The 16,160-nt window shown below is 44.7% G+C and overlaps 1 protein-coding gene across 4 annotated transcripts in view; it reads right to left on the reverse strand.

Annotated features, from left to right (window-relative positions):
• Nucleotides 1-2,060: 2,060 nt before the first annotated feature.
• Nucleotides 2,061-16,160, reverse strand: part of Usf3 (upstream transcription factor family member 3) — a 59,159-nt gene continuing 45,059 nt past the window's right edge. For 2 of the 4 annotated variants that reach the window (XM_087576246.1, XM_087576245.1), the window contains one exon: nt 2,061-14,436. In XM_087576246.1, coding sequence (XP_087432372.1) covers nt 8,024-14,436 — 6,413 coding nt within the window. In that variant the 3' untranslated portion in view covers nt 2,061-8,023. The remainder of the gene's footprint in view (nt 14,437-16,160) is intronic. The other 2 variants (XM_087576247.1, NM_001447398.1) reach the window with 2 other exon arrangements.

Below are 16,160 nucleotides of genomic sequence, written 5' to 3' on the forward strand. Positions count from 1 at the left end.
TAATTTTTTGGTCTTTACAACAGCTGTAAGGTAGGCAGGGCAGGTAATAGTTAACAACAAAGAAGTAAAAATTAACTATGACACAGAGAGGTGGTTATGTAACTTGCCTGAAGCCACCAGACACAAACAGTGCCGTAGAATTTTTCCCCTAAAGAAAGGCAGGAGGGCTAGGTACAGCTCTGTGGTCCATCGTGTAGTGTGATTGGCAGGCTTGTCTGTGCACTGCATGTGTGCTGGTGCCTGCAGAAGCCAGAAGAGGGTGTCAGCTCCCCTGGGACTGGAGTTACGTTTTATGATCCACTATGAACCTGGAAACCATGATCCATAGTAAATCATTTCTCCTTTCCAAATGCTTTCTCAGGCTCCCGTCATGGTGACAAAGTCAACCCAGGACAAGACAAAGACTAGAGGTGATGGCTAACCTTGCCACCTTGATGAGCTCTGGAATCAGCCAAGAGTCACTCCTTAGGTCAAGTCTACTAGAGCATTTTCTAAAATGATTAACTGTGGGGAGGGACCCTCCCCTCCCTGAGGCGGAAGACACTTTATGGTGGGGGCCCAGCTACAAGGAGGTTGTAGGGACAAGGCTGTGGCCTTTCGCCTGCCTGCCTTCACCCTTGCTAGTGAGTGAATCTACCCTATTGCCACCACTGCTACTGCCATCCTCTTCTGCTTTCCAATGTGAACTGAGGACTAGTGGCTCTCTGAGAATGGCCTTCCGGCACCAGGCAGGCCTGCTGCAGTGTACAGCCACTCGGACTGAGCAGCTACTGGCTTTTCCAACAGACAGCCTAGTGTGCAAGAGTCCAGCATGACTCATGTAAGCCAATCAAATAAATTCCCCGTGTGTGTGTGTGTGTGTGTGTGTCTGTCTGTCTGTCTGTCTCCAATCAATTCTGCTCCTCAGAGATTCCTAATACTCAAGGCATAAATGAGATGAGCCACTGAGTGTCTGCAGTCCAATGCAAAGGGATACCTTATCTTTGAAATACTTTCTTAATGCCACACTGCCTTTTTTCTAAGTATTTTTTATTCTGAATTTGGGACTGATCAGTTTTGCATTGTTTTTACTCCATCTGTAAACAATACATTGATCTGTAGGGATCCATAGATAATCAAACTTGGGGCCCTTACCACAGAGTTATACCTCAGTCTTACACTTTACGTAGTTTTGGCCCAGATATATAATGGTGTGCACTTGTGATCACAACTTGAGAGGCTAAGCAGGACGGTTGGTTCCAAGTTGGTGAGGGCTACACAGTGAGACCCTGTCTCAAAAAATAAAAGCCAAAACAATATAAAGTTTAAGTTTTACAGAAAATAACATGTTTGTGTAGTCTTATACATATTTTTATACTGTACAATCCAGTTTTCCCTTCACAAATTATGCTTGTAAGTTTTCTAAGTTGATGCAGCCATAGTAAAATATCCACCTTTTTTTTTTTTTAAGACAGGGTCTCACTGTGTAGCTCTGGCTAGACTCAAATTCAGAGATCTGCTTGCTTCTGCAAATGCTGGGACTAAAGATGTGTACCACCATTAGTGGTCCCCAACTTCCTTTGAAAGATGTACCTTCTAACTATGTGTGTGTTGGGTACACATATGGGGACAGCTGCCTGAAGAGGCCAGAAGAGCCTGTGCCTCTCCCCGAAGCTGGAGTCTCAGCTGGTGTGAGCCACCTGTCATGGAGGTTCTCCAAGAACCATCTATGCTGTCACCAGCTAAAGCCACCATTCCAGCCCAATACCTTACCTCAAATGTCTAAGCTTTCGTCTCTTTCACTGTGAACAGTTGAGGATTCAGACTGAATCCTCACTGACCACTCTTCCACATGTGGAATCCTAAGTTTACTTTCTATAACGAGTGTACAGTGTGCAGGCTCTTTTAACAGTTTAGCCCCCGTCATAACTGATTCACTTGAGGTCTGACACTTAGGAACACGAGCCCAAAGCAATGTGTCATGGAATCTTTTCAAATAGATGGCAAACTTAAATATCCTACTTCAGATGCAAAACAAGCAGATTTGAAGTGAAACAGGCAGGGGAGAAAAAAAAAAAGAATTCACAATGCAAAAATTGCAAAGTTTATTTTCTTAAATAAAATACTATATTCATATCTATACAAATAATTATTACAACCATCAAAATGTTACATTTAACAATAAAAATTTCAAAACTTTAAACAAGAGCGTGTTTTGGAATATTCACATCCTAATACAATGCATTTGTAAAAAGATGTCAAAATAAACAGGCCCCATTCTTATTTACAAGCGTGGGATAATCCTGATCCTGTTATATGTCTGCTCTGTATTCCGTTATAAAACAAATCGGTTCCCACTAGCATTATAAACCAGGTGGTTTACAGTTATCGGACACAGTGCCCAGCAGAATGCTGGCTGGGTCATAGACAACATATTACACGACGAAGCACTGAACTCATGCTTCCCTGGTGCTTGCCTACAGTAAGCATCATGCCCAGTGTATCTATAAATAATTTGTGAAGGAAATCATGTTCTCCTCAATTTTCAACATTTTTAAAAAGCCAAAATGAACACACACACACACACACACACACACACACACACACACACACACAGAGCTTGCTGAAAGTGGAAGTTTCCTTCACAGTAACACAACTGCAGCATCTTAAGTCACACTGGTCTGGTCCCTCCTTGGAAGATAAACAGTTCAACACCCCACACGTTCATCACTATAGTCAAGGCCTGTGCTCAGAGACCCTGCAGATGAAAATGACTTTAAGACTTCAGGAGCAGGAGGGCAGAGGTCTCAGAAAACGTGAAGACAAAGTTAAACAGGCCGAACTTTAATTTCCTATTAGATATTGCGTGTACAGCAGTACACACAACTGGGCCCAGAAAGTTACTTTTTTAAATAGTGTGCTACAAGAGAGGTTTATCCATGTCTCATGGAATCTATTGGTGGGTTATGCACTCATCCAAAAGAACCTGCCCAATCTTCTCAGCCTAAGTTCACTTGTATTTATGAAGCACCTGACAGCAGATCTGTGCCCAAAGGAAAGGTTACCATGTAGAGTTTATGCAAATGTAGAAATGACTGCCTGCCACACAAGCTGTGTTTACAGGCTCAGCTACACAACTCGCCAGTGACTGTCAACGGTGGCTCAGGGGTGCTAAGGCAAGAGTGAGAAGCATCAGCTGTACTTGTCGCCTGTGAAGTGTTCGACTACTCAGCATGCACCATCCCTGGAGTGCCTTCCCCGCAACACAGGGCTGGCCGGACGGTGTGTTCTGGGATCTAGTCTCAGGATCAGAGGCACAGTTTCACGTAGAGTGCAGGACCAGCGCAGAGGCATGTCATCATCAGAACCAGAAGCTCTGAGCCCAAGGCCCTAGGTGTGGTCTCCCAGTCTGTCTGGACTGAGTCCATCCGAGTGTGGTGAACCCCACAGGAGCTACTAAAAACAGTTTAGACTTCAGTACAGGAGAATTCAGAGCACAGTTAAGCAAAAAAACAGGTAAACAAACAAAACAAACACAAAACCTTGCTTTTTGGTAGAACTTTGGGGAAGGAAAACAAAATGCTAACATTCGGGAATCTCTAAAAAAACTAATTTGCATATACACATTGCAAAATCAGCAGATTAACTCCACACTAGTGTCTCTGGTCATTTGCTAATTGCTGCCCTCCATATGTAACAGCCACAAGCATACTTCCTCCAGGTAGTCGGCATCCACATGACAGGCCTGCCGTGACTCTCAGGTGTCTGAGGATGTGAACTGAAGGCTATTCCATTTTGGTACCACCTTTACCTTTCCTTCTACCAGAGGGAAAAAAATCCACCAAGCCAAGGAATGTAGTTATTCTCACATACAAAAATCTCTTAAATCAAGCTTAACTATTAACAACTAAACTAAGAGCATTTTGAGGAATTGTTGCCCTTTAAGAAAGAGGCACAGGGGTTGCCAAGAAATAAACCTGGGCCCCAATACTACACACCTACCTAACAGGATGGCCCATCACAGTCTAATGCGGGGAGGACCCTATCCCAGGGACTTGGTCAGGCTGCCTGCCATCCATTTGATGAGGAACAGCTAAAGGAGTCTATGAGCCTCCTACTTCCCTGTGTGAAGGGAAGCGAAGCCAAGAAGAAACGCAGAGGCAAGACTCAACCCTTTGTTGACCTTTTAGATGTTTCCACTAGAACATGGTTCTACATCTTCTTTGGAGTGTAAGTTTTAGCCTCTCTCTGAGATGGCTAATACTAGAAGGCAAGAACAAGGCAAAGGAAGCCCTATAAAATGCTTAAACAACTGTGTGCTTTTAAAAGGCTGATTTAAGTGACTGCCCCGCACTGCAGTTCTGCAGACTTCCGACCTGTGTCTGTGACTGCCACAGACACCTCTGCCTCTCAACCCACAGGTCGACCCCTCAGACTTGCACAATCACACCACGGTGAAAATCCTGCCCTCCCCTCAGAAAGGAAGTGACATCTGGCATTTCAGAGTCATTCTAGTAAAATTAAACCTATAACATCTGAATAAATAAAAGACTTGTACAAACCCAATGTCTACTAAAACATTAAAATGGATTTACTTCATGTGTGATCAACTTATTAACAAACTCATTGAAGAAGTTTGCATAGAGAAATCTAAACATCTTCACTCCTTTAGAACTTCCTGTGGAGCTCTAAGAGGAGGACTGAGAGGAGCGGAGCACTTTCACTGATTCTATGCGATCAATAGTTAGAACAAAAGGATCGATCAAGGACTCCCACTTAGAAAATAGACATGATTTTGTGTGTTTCCAGAAATTACAAAGCTATCTGTGGAGACAGTTTAGAGTCATGCTGACAAGCTGAGGACAACTTGAAACTTAACAACCGAACCTACTGCATCTCTGCCATTATTTTGACAGAAATAAGTGGAAAGATAAGTGTTACACTTATCTTTTGGTATTTGGTTTTATTTAGAGATTAACAGAGACCATTTATGTTTCCTCCCCAAATCATGTAGCTTTAGTAATCGACACACTAATAGGTACCCAGACTTTCAAACCAGGCAGGAGCACAGTGAGAACTCTTTCTCATCTGAGCCCATGTATGAAATGATCTCTAACACACAAATCTACAGTATCTTTATTTAGAGCCACATGTGAGCAGGAGCCCAATTATCTACAGACCTTTACGTCTCTCTCCAGATGGTCACAAAAAGCTGAAAGCCAGACAGCATCACAGTGCAGTATTCTCACCATTAAAGCTCTGGCGCAGAGCTGAGCTGTCAACCAAACAAAATTCCCAAAGTAGCAATGGGCTTTAGGACCTTTATGCTGCAATCTCGAGTGGCGCCTCTCAGCAGAGTGGCAGAATGCGCTCTTTCCCGGCTACCTAGGAGGCCGAGGCCAGGCCAGTCTGGACAACACGGCAAGATCCCTGTCTCAGAAACACAGTGCAAACCTGAGCTTTGTCCATGTCATGTTACCTTAGTTCAAACTGAGCGAGTCTGTCCTTCAGCACTCAAGAGCCACCATGATGTGAGGATACCTATGTGAAAGGCAGACAGCCACCAAGAGAAGGTGGGACAGGAATGACTGGCTATACAGAACACTACCCTTAGTGAAGCTGGCAGATTGGACCTGTCAAGAGCAAAGAAAATGATGACTATGCGTGCCCGAATGCAATTGATAAATGTTCTCTTTCCCTCAGTCCATTTCCTATTGTGCTGTTCACGAGTCAAGTATTGCACTGTGAAGTCCTCTTCTCCCCGCAAGAATAGTATGCAGGAAAGAAACACAGGTTTGCCTTGCTCACCAGGAGGGGTGATTTTCAAGGGCAGCAGACGCAGAGTGGGATGGTGAAACACGTGACCAGGCATAAGTGACCCTTTTGCTGAGTCTTTAGAAAGGCATTTAGTGGTAACTGCTCTGATCAGGCCCTGGGTGGCTTCCTTAGCAAACCAAAACTAAAAAACAAAACAAAACAAAAAAAAAAAAAACAAGCAAACAAAACCTTCCACACTAAACCTCTGCTGGTCCTTGGGCTTCCTCGGAGCCAACGGGCCCATTCTGTGTGCCTTTCCCTCTATTCTACACTATTTAACAGAGTGTAGCAACAATTGAAAGTTAACGCTTTAAGAGTTTTTAAAAATTCAGTACATACAACTTCTTCTTAGCTTTAACTTCTCAAGACTCAACATATGTTTTCAAATTCATTACTAATTCATTGGGGTTCAAGATGTCTACAGTAGGACCCTTTTCCTCCTATTGGGTTGCCTTGTCCGGCCTGGATATGAGCGGCTGTGCCTGGTCTTGTGACTTATCACGCTGTGTTCAGTTGATGTCCCTGGGTAGCCTGCTTTTTGGGGAGGGGGGATGGTAGAGGACTGAATTTGGGGGAGAGGGAAGGTGGGTGGGGCTGAGAACTGCAGTTGGGATGTAACGTTTGAGAGAATAAAAAAATCTACACTGTTTTCCTATGCTTTAGAACAAGGGCTCTCTACCTGTGGGTTGTGACCCATTTGGGGGGTCAAATGACTCTGTCATAGGGGTCACCTAAGACCATCAGAAACCACATATTGACATTACAATTTGTAACAGTAGCAAAATTACAGCTATGAAGTAGCAATGAAACTAAGTTTATGGCTGGGAGTCATTAGAACATGAGGAACCGGTTAAAGGGTGACAGCGTTAGGACTGAGAACCTGTGCTTTAGAGCAAGCCTCAACTGCCCACTTGCAGACAGCAGTTCTCCAGTCATTTTCAACTTGTTCATTTCCAATGGAGACAAGATATCTATTTATCACGTGCAGCATGATAAATAAATATGCATATATGATATACATCCCCAACAGTGAGGACCAGGCTCTACTTGAAAACCCATTTCCACACCCACTCTCACTCATGAACAGACATACACATAATGAATGTATTTTTGTGAAGCACCATTTCATACCTACAAGAAAAATAATTCATTTTCTTATTATAATTGTTATGAAGGACAATAATGTAATTTACAATGCCATATTTAATATAAATAATCAGCAAATAAAAAGACAGCTTAAAACTCTACTCTGAAGTATCTGAAAGGCTCAAAGTGTCTTCTAAACACAATATTTTCTGAACAGTTCTAACATTTAAGTGATTGTAAATTAATGTATTTTAAGACCAAATAAATAGAATGAAGAGAGAATACAAAATCAATTCAACTAGTGAAGTACTAGTTGCTAACCGACACCAGGAAAACCACAGACAACTGCTGTTATTCTTTGGCCTGATGCAAAACCCAAGTACTAAGTGGAAAGCGTTTCTGTATTGTCTTAGCTTTGTATTTTTAAGGCTCATTGTCTAAGGAAGACTTACTTTACAGAATCTTGGCACATTAAAGGAGAATGTGGCTCCTACCTTGAAGAACAAGACATGAAATTTAGGGAGTTTATTAAAAAAATTATAATTAAGAAAGAAGTCTCTGTATCAAAGCTCAGGAATGATCAAACACTTCATTTATTTTCTATCTGCCTGATATTTTTACTTATGGGAATTCAACTCATTATCAATTCATTACTTGCCATGGTTCAGAACTGTTAGATGTTGACATCGACAAGCACCTATGACGAATCATGATTTCTTTCAAGTTGCTTTTACTTTTGGATTTGCAACTTAACCATCTCGACCATCTCAACTATTCAGTTTACAACTTCTCAACAACTGAGTTCAGAATCTCAGTTCCCCCTCCCACCCAGCATGTGCCAAGATCTCTTCGCCTTCTGGCTGATTAGTACTTAGGGAATAAAAGATTACAAATCAAGCTTGGAAAGGTAAGTCACTTAGAAGATTAAAGAAAGCACATCACTCAGAAATAAAAGATGATTGTTTTGACAACCCCAGTGTATGCATCCTCTCTGACATGGCTTCCTTGTAGACAGAAGCTAATGGAAAAACGGTTATCCAATACAAAGACACATATCCACATAAGCTCTCTCAATGCACATCTGTATACAGAAGAACAGTTGTCATTTCAACCCAAACCACTACAGTTAGTTTCTCTGGATTTAAACAGCTGAGCTGCAATCATGACCTAAAATATGGCTTATGTTGTGAGCAGGTCTGTTTGAGGACTGCTTGGAAGAGTCAGAAGCAGAGGAGTTTGCTATGGTAAGCAAAGGTGACATTGCTGAGCCATCGGGAAGAGCCGCTATTTCCGGAAACAATGACGTCATATTAAAATTGGATAGGTGAGAGTTGGCCATGTGCATTGGCGGCATCTCGGGGAGAAGAGGGAAACTTGGCTGAGCAAAGCCAACAGGTCTGGGAGGAGATAAAATGGATCCAAATCGGTTGTTTAGACTTCCACTGTTCACTTTCTCTGTGCTAGGATTGGAGAACATTTGATTAGAAAAATAAGGGATTGAGATGTCATTGGACAGAGTGGGATGAGCAGGAGAGTAGGGTGGGTAGAAGGAGGGGAGAGTGTTCTGGGGATCTACTGGGATGAGAGCTGGAGCTCGGGTGGCACTAGGCTGAGTCACCTGTGGAATGAAGGAAGTATTAGCATTTATTGGTGGATTCATGCCACCCTCAGGAATAAAAGGAAAACCAAAGTTTTGTGACAGTGAATGCTGGTCAGGACCTGAATTATCATTAGGTACTTGTGGACTGTCAGGCATGAAGCGGACAATACTTCCTCTCTTCTCTGCAGCAGGCTGTTGCCGTCCAAGAATCATACTGCCACTAGTGGAGAGAGGAAGATGAGGAAGACTTGGATCAAAGACATTACTGTGCCTTTGATTTCCAGAACGATTCCTTTCAGGCTGGCGGATTTTAGAACCACTGCTATCCTGCAGGGGATGTCTTGATCTCTGGGCAACTGAGGAGTTAGCCTGACGCACAGGAGGCCCTTGGTCAGCATTCCCATGAGACACAGATGGGTGTGGCAAAGTTGGCCTTGCAACCCCATGCATGTTGGATGTGACAGGAGGGTTCATGTGGCCCTTGGCCCCATGACTGTCAGTAATCCTCATGGGATTGGACTTCTGTACGGAAACATTGGGACTTGTGTTTCGACCTTGAATATCCCCTGAGGAAGAAGAACTGGAGAAAGGAATATTCAAAGTGCTGTTCCTGGGGTTAATTGCACCTAAAGACATGTCACAACTCTCCCTATTCTGACTTTCACTCTCTCTTCTAATATGAACACTTTCACGAGCTGGAGGACAATTATACTCAATTGTTGAAGACGGACCACATTGTGTATTCCTTGGATGTTCTGAGAGTGACCTTTGACTCCCAATGACCTGATCGCCAAGGTGAGGAGCAAGCAGACTCTGCATGAAACTCTGGTGACATGTGTTCTCACTATCCCTTGGTGGGACAGCATTTCCTGTTGGGATGCTCTGAACTGGCGGATAAGATAATCTCTTTTGTCGGTCTATTGGTGGTGGGCCAGTGTTTTGACTAATTCGAAAAGCCTGGGACTGCATACCCCTCAGTGATGGTGCAGGGTTACCTATTTCATTGTTTCTTGAAGATTGTACTTCAAAATTACTCTGGGGCTGTTGGCTGGCTGCCCCTGGTTTGAATGTCTGACAATCAGAAAGGCGGATATCTGAGGTGACAGTATGATCCATGCGACCCTGCATATTATGAAGTGCCAAGCTCTTATTTCTGGGAACATCAAGATAGCTTCTCATCTCAAGCTGATCTGAAACCCTAGAACCCTGAATTGATATGCCCAGTCTCTGTTCTGAAGTAGAAGATGACTTTCCAATGAGTGCTTCAGCAGAGTAACTTGACACTCGGTTTCTCTCTGGCCTGTGTGGAGCACAGGTCATGTCTGAAGACCTAGTCACAATACTTGGTTGGGACACCATTTGCTGCTCTAAGCCTCTTGATGGTAAAAGCCTCTGCATTGGATTATGCCCAGATACATGATCAGAAGAAACCGCTGAACCCTGCTGTCTGCTCCCAACATCCTGTTGCTGGTGTAGAACGTCCTGATTGAGATGGTTCTGGGGATGGCTGTGGTGGCCCCGGCTACTTGAAGGGTTTTCGCAGCTCTTCTCTGGCTGGGAACTAGCAAAGTGTTGTTGTAGCTGTTGCTGCATCTGTTGATGGTGAGGATGTGGTTGGCTGCTCTTGGGTCTCGACTGGTCAGTCCCATGGTGTTTGGGTTGTAAGGATAGCTGAGATGTGGGAGTGCCCTGAACAAGATTCCTTTTCTTCTGCATCTGAACTTCCTGCTGTAGAGTTCTCTGTTGGTGCACGATATGGGGCTGGGAGTGGACAGCATTATCTGCATGAGGCACATGATGCTGCAGCTGATACAAGTGATGCCTCTCCCTTAGCTGCCCTGCTTGCTGCTGCTGCTGCTGCTGCTTGAGGTACAGATGGTTGGTGTGAAGGTGAGACACGCCTTGAGGGGGTACATGCTGCTGCAGTGCCTGCAGATGTTGGCCTGCCTGGGTTTGCTGCGGCTGCTCAGCAACGGAAGGCTGAGGGTTACACTGAACATCTGCCTGCCTCAGTACAGGAGCCGCAAAGTTGTTACCAGCTGGGAATAACCGTGTAAGGCCATCTCCATGTGCTGGGTTGCTAACAGGAACAACTGAGTTTGAGGAGTTGGGCGTGATCTGACTCGCCATCATTTGAGTTTGATCAGGAATGTTGTCTGGAGTCCGACTCATGAGGGGCACACTTTCAAGTCTGAGAGGGGCTGGCTGACAATGCTTTTGACGTTTGGCCGAAGACAGTAAAAGATCATCTTGTACAGTGCGCTTTGCAGAATCTTTACGACTTTCATGACTAGGCTTTGAAAGCGGTTCTTGAACCTGTGGATTTGGTATGGAGTTAGCCATGCTGTTCAGCTGTTCCTGGGAATATTCTGTCATTAGAGGTGGCACAGGAGGCTGGCTGCCATAAGCACTGGATGCAACAGTCATATTAACAGTCACAGGAATAGCAGTTTGATCTGAGCTCTGAGATAGACCCGCACAGCTGACCAGAGGACGGCTGATGCTGTTCTGATGGGTGAGACTCGGTGGCTGAGAGGCTGACACCTGTAATGGGGGATTTGATGCTTTAATTCCCAGAGAACAGCTTGGCTTTTCAAGAGGCCTATCAACTGTCACTTCCACTGAATCCTGAGAGTTAAATTCATTTGGTGTTGGATCTGCCTGTCCCGTGCAAGTCTCCTTGTGGATCTGTGGTTTAAAGGGCTGGTCTCCCTCTAAAGAGGTTTCAGAAGGCTTTGGAGTAACATCCTTCAGATCAGCCTGTGTGCCAAGCCTTCCCTTCTCAATGCTCTCCTGGTCTAAAATAGCTCTTGCAGCAAGGGCCACAATGTCAGTTTGCTCTGCAAAGGTGCAACTGTCACATGTGTTAGTTGTACTGCTGGTCACATCTTCTCGAGCTGTTTCGGGAAGCATGGAGGCAACCGAGAAACTACGACTACTGCCAGAGCTGGTTGACATAGGAGAGTCAGCCTGCCTACTGGTGAGCAAAGAGCCATGAATAACCTCCTGATCAGGGAGACAGGAGTGGGGCTGTGGCAGATCTCTATCGTCACTCGTCAGTAGTAGTTCCTGCTTGGGATGCAAATCAACATTAGGATCACCTATCTTAGAACTTTCTGGAGAAAAGTCAGGATGGTCCATCTGGACTGGGAGAGATGTTCTCTGAAGGTCCTTTTCTTTAGCAAGATCAGACAGCAACATAGTTAGTCCTTGCCCCTTTAAAGGCCCTGCTGCTTGCATGGTGTCCAATGACTCCTGCTGAACCGGGCAAGGTTCTGCCACAATTTCTACCTCAGAGATACAGACAGTGTTTGAAGTGCTTGTAGTGGATGGCATACCAGAAACCTGAGAAACCAAACTCTCGGATTCGGTAGGAGATGGAGTCAACACATTGGCTGAAGCACAGGATTTCGTAGCATTGGGCAGAGCTACAGAGCATGGTGGTGTACCCTGAGATGACTCTTGCAAAATGGGAGTAGAATCTTTGGATTTCGCTGTGGCCAATGCAAGTTGTTCATTTGCTTCAGATTCTCGGGAGGATGAGCTACAGTCTTCTGCCGATTTAGATTTGGAATCAGACTCAGGGATCACTGATTCAGAATTCAGAATGTCCAAAGAATGTGAAGCAGAAATACTAACACTCTTTGCCTGGGACACAGTCACAGATGACAGGCCAACAGGGAGGCCGTTCAGCAGTCCATCACTACATGATGGCTCTGCTGAGCTGTCCATTCCGGGGCCATCCATCTTGCCCACATCTCTGACTGAATTCAGGGGACATGCTGGTTTGTTAGCTGCTAAGTGTTTCTTGGCACTTGGCTTCTTGCTCAGCCTTTTTGATTTCATGGTAGAGGGCAAACAAGTGACGGTGTTTGTTGAGGAAGCTGTTGCAAGGCTATAAGTAGTGGACTGCGTGGCTGAATTTTCTGCTGTCATGGTAGGTGCTACAGTTGTTAGTGAAACACAGTTAGTGGGGCTAGTTTGACTGTTTGCAGAAGTTTGAGGATTAGCAGACTGGCTAATAGACAACTGTACACAGCTTTGTCCAGCCATCTGTGATATGCTTTGATTGAGGCTGGCCAAAGCCCCAAATGTGTTCAGGGCAACATTGGTATTTGGATCTTCGCTGGTGGTGGGTTGAATGATTTGCATAGGGCTTTGATTTGTAGTTCCTGATGAGGACATCACAGGCTGCAAAGCAAAGAGCTGTCCATTTAAAGAAATGGTTTGGGGCTGCTGTTGGTTTGACATGGTAACAGAAAAAGTCTGTGCTGAGTTAGATGTGGACAGAGATGAAGGTCTTGGTAATATATGGACAAGATGCTTTCCTCCAAAAGTCTGTGGGGCTGGCACATTTTGCACTGAATTATGAGACCCTATTATAGCACTGGCTCCATTGACAGGGAGTCGAACAGGACCAGGATGGGGAGCAGAGAGGAGTGGCAATGGGTTCTGATTAGCCGCCTGTATGATGACAATCTGTTGACCTACTGCTTGGTTGGAAACCTCTGCCCTCATCATTGCTGGGCATGGGGTTGTGCTGGGTGGCTGAAGAATGATGACATTTTGGTTAGCTGGAGCTGCAGTGACACCTGACCCAACAGGTTGAGCCATCTGAATCACTTGCATTGCCGAATTCAGGGGAAGGATATTTTTTGGAGGCTGAGATTTAACTTGTGGTTGAGCAATTAGTGGTTGCATAGGTAAGGGTGGGCACGAAGGCAAAGTTACCACTATCTGCTCAACTGGCTGCCCATCTGTTGGAGGAGAATTGTTGAAGGTGATCCCTGTAGCCATATGCTTGTGGTTGCTTGGGGTAGGGCTGGTACCACACTCGTTTAATGCTGGAGTCGAAGCAGAAGATGGTGGCTGGCTTAAAGGCTGGATAGTGTTTCCGGCCAGGTGCAATGTAGTCCATGTTGTCTGTGTGTTTCCGGCTGAAGAGATTCGGGTAAGACTGTTGATGTTTTTTAATTCTGAAGCACTGACACTTGAGGAAGGCAGAGAACAAGAAAGAGTCCAACCACCTTCCAAAGGAGTTGCAGAAAGACTGCTCACTGGGAGGGCACTCTTCGACACTGCAGTGTGAGCTGGTACCACTGCTGCTGCTGTATTGGTTGGGTCCACAGTCTTGCTAACACTCACTGGAGAAGAGCTACCTGTAGATCTGGGAGGCTGGGAGGACACTGGGGTGGTAATTGACACAAGGGTGTTTTGTGAGTCTGCACTGGAGCCCTGTGTGGCCAGGCTGGACTTGGTTTCATGGTGCACCCCTGGGGCAGCTGCTGAATTGCTGGAGGAGGTGCCTGAGACACTCGAGACTGTTTTCTTTGATGATTTGGGGCTCTCCTGCACGTTGCTATTTTCTGAAGCATTTTGATCATTTAGGCATGTATTCAAGGAACGATGTTGGTGAGGGTCAGGGCCAACTGAAGTGGTGACTACTGAGCCACCAGTGGCACCGAGTGCACTTGATTGGCTTTCAGAAGTAGAAAGTTCGAGAATGTTTTGAGCAGAAATGGCAGTGGGAAGACAAAGGGGAACAGACTGGTTGGCAGCCAGTGCAGACACTGTAGTCTGATGCCACGGCTTGTTTTCAGAAGGGTAAATTCCAGAAATAGACACAGGAGTCACAAGCTTGCAGGTCCTCTGCACTGGCACCACATTGGCGGTTTGCTTTTGCAAGCCGTGACCAACATTAAAGGTTATCCCCTGGACAGCTGTCCCCTGGCTGTTTCCCCCAGGTTGGCTCCCGTTGGAATAAACAATGATGTTTTTCTGGACCTGGTCACTTGGAATAACAACAGACACCTTTGAGGTTTTCAGATTTCCTTTCCAGTGGATTGTGGGGTCATCATATAAGCATATGTCATTTGCTTTCAACAATTCAATATATCGGCCATTTTCTTTTTGGATTTCTTCTAGTTGTTTCCGTAGTTTTTTTATTTCTTCAGCTAAAATATTAGAAATAAAGATGTAAAAATACAGGTGATGTCAGTAATTATAACAACTTAAGCAAACCCATATGTGCTAAGCCACTGAATTCCAATTTTGGCCTTAAGATGCCTCAGCAGAGCCAGGAGCTCTCTGCTGCTGTAAGGTTTTCTTCTTAGAGTAATACCTCAAGACTCTCTTAAATTCCTTTTAAACATTACACCTTTAAAGGCCAACCACTGAAAATCTCCTATGGTGAAGAAGTCTCAACGTTCTGAATCAAAACCTTTCCAGTAACACAGCTAACAGAGGAAACAGGCTGACAGACAGACTGTTTAACTGGTAACATGCTTTTGATAAGCTAAATGCCTCTTTGTTCAGGGTTCCAAGGGTAGGGCTACCATAGCTGACGGTCTCTTACTAGTATGACGCAGAATGCTGAGGTGTAGCCCATGAGTTAGTTCTTGACTAGGCCTCGCCTCAAATCCATCAATTTGTGAGACAGTTTTCAAAGCAGCCTGACATGGTAGTAGTCCAAGGGTGGTCAGGACATGTTAGATCCTCACAGCTACTCCTGGACGACACTTGTATTATTATCAGGGCTGATTGGTATAATTCTTGATTCTGCTAATGCTTTATCTGACTGACTAAACCATGCCAGACACTACCACCCCTTTCATCAATCAGCTTTGGCTGGACCTCTGAATTTTCATAGTTGAAATGAATTATACTTATTATAATCTTAGTGTTGATTATAGTTGTCTTGGACCTTGTGTGCCTACTGTCTTATTTCTTTTCCCCTCTTGCTTACAGTCAATCCATCCTCAGATGGTTCTGCAGCAATCTAATTCCATATTGCTCAATGTCAGCAAGAACAGAAACCTTCTATCATTCTACACCCACTGCAGCCCCAAGTGGTCAGACTATCCTGACGCCAAACACCTAATGACTTCAGGGTCTCATCTCTTAGGGAGGTGATGTGAAGCAGGTGGGGAGATATTAGCAGGCTTGGAAGTCATTGAGATGAGCCCATCTCAAAACCAGCAGGTTTTAAACCAAGACCATAGCTGCAGGGCTCTGCTAATTGGTCAAAGGGATGGATCTATGACATAACTGCAGCCCTAGGTGAAGACATGACATTCTGAACTAACTGGAAGATCACTATTATAATAGTGTGTGTGTGTGTGTCTGTGTGTGTGTGTGTGTGTGTGTGTGTAAGATTACTACGTGCCTAGAAGCTTTTTGATTAAGAATAAGAGCATAGCACTGTCCCCCTCATTAGGAGTCTATCAAAATGGACGTGTTAATCTCTTGGGCAGGAGTATGTTCTGAAGGGTACATTGTTTCTTCTATAGACTTTAGTATAAAGCATGCCTCCAATACAGATTAGAACAGCAGTCTCTGACCACTGTCTGCCTTCAGCCTTTGAGTGTGTTCTACAGGAATGGTTCCTTTGGCCATTGTTGATCCTTGAGAAGGTGCTGTCCTCTATACTAAATGAGACAAACTATCTTCTACCAAAGATCAACGACAAACAATACAAGGATCAGATAGAATATATGCACAGAAAGAACCCAAGAAACCATGATCACAACAGAGAGAGATGACAAAAGAGCCATTGAGGCCGTTCCAGGTTCTACCCCACCCTGGCCTGGCTACATGTGCCTGGGAGTTTGTCATCAGCTTCCCTTTTCACTAAGGTAACTTGCTTGGCCTAGCCTCGTGTTCTCAGGCAAAGGAGCTT

Source organism: Rattus norvegicus, chromosome 11 (genome assembly GCF_021556685.1).
Source record: "Rattus norvegicus strain SHRSP/BbbUtx chromosome 11, alternate assembly SHRSP_T2T, whole genome shotgun sequence".
In the NCBI taxonomy this organism is placed as follows: Eukaryota; Metazoa; Chordata; class Mammalia; order Rodentia; family Muridae; genus Rattus; species Rattus norvegicus.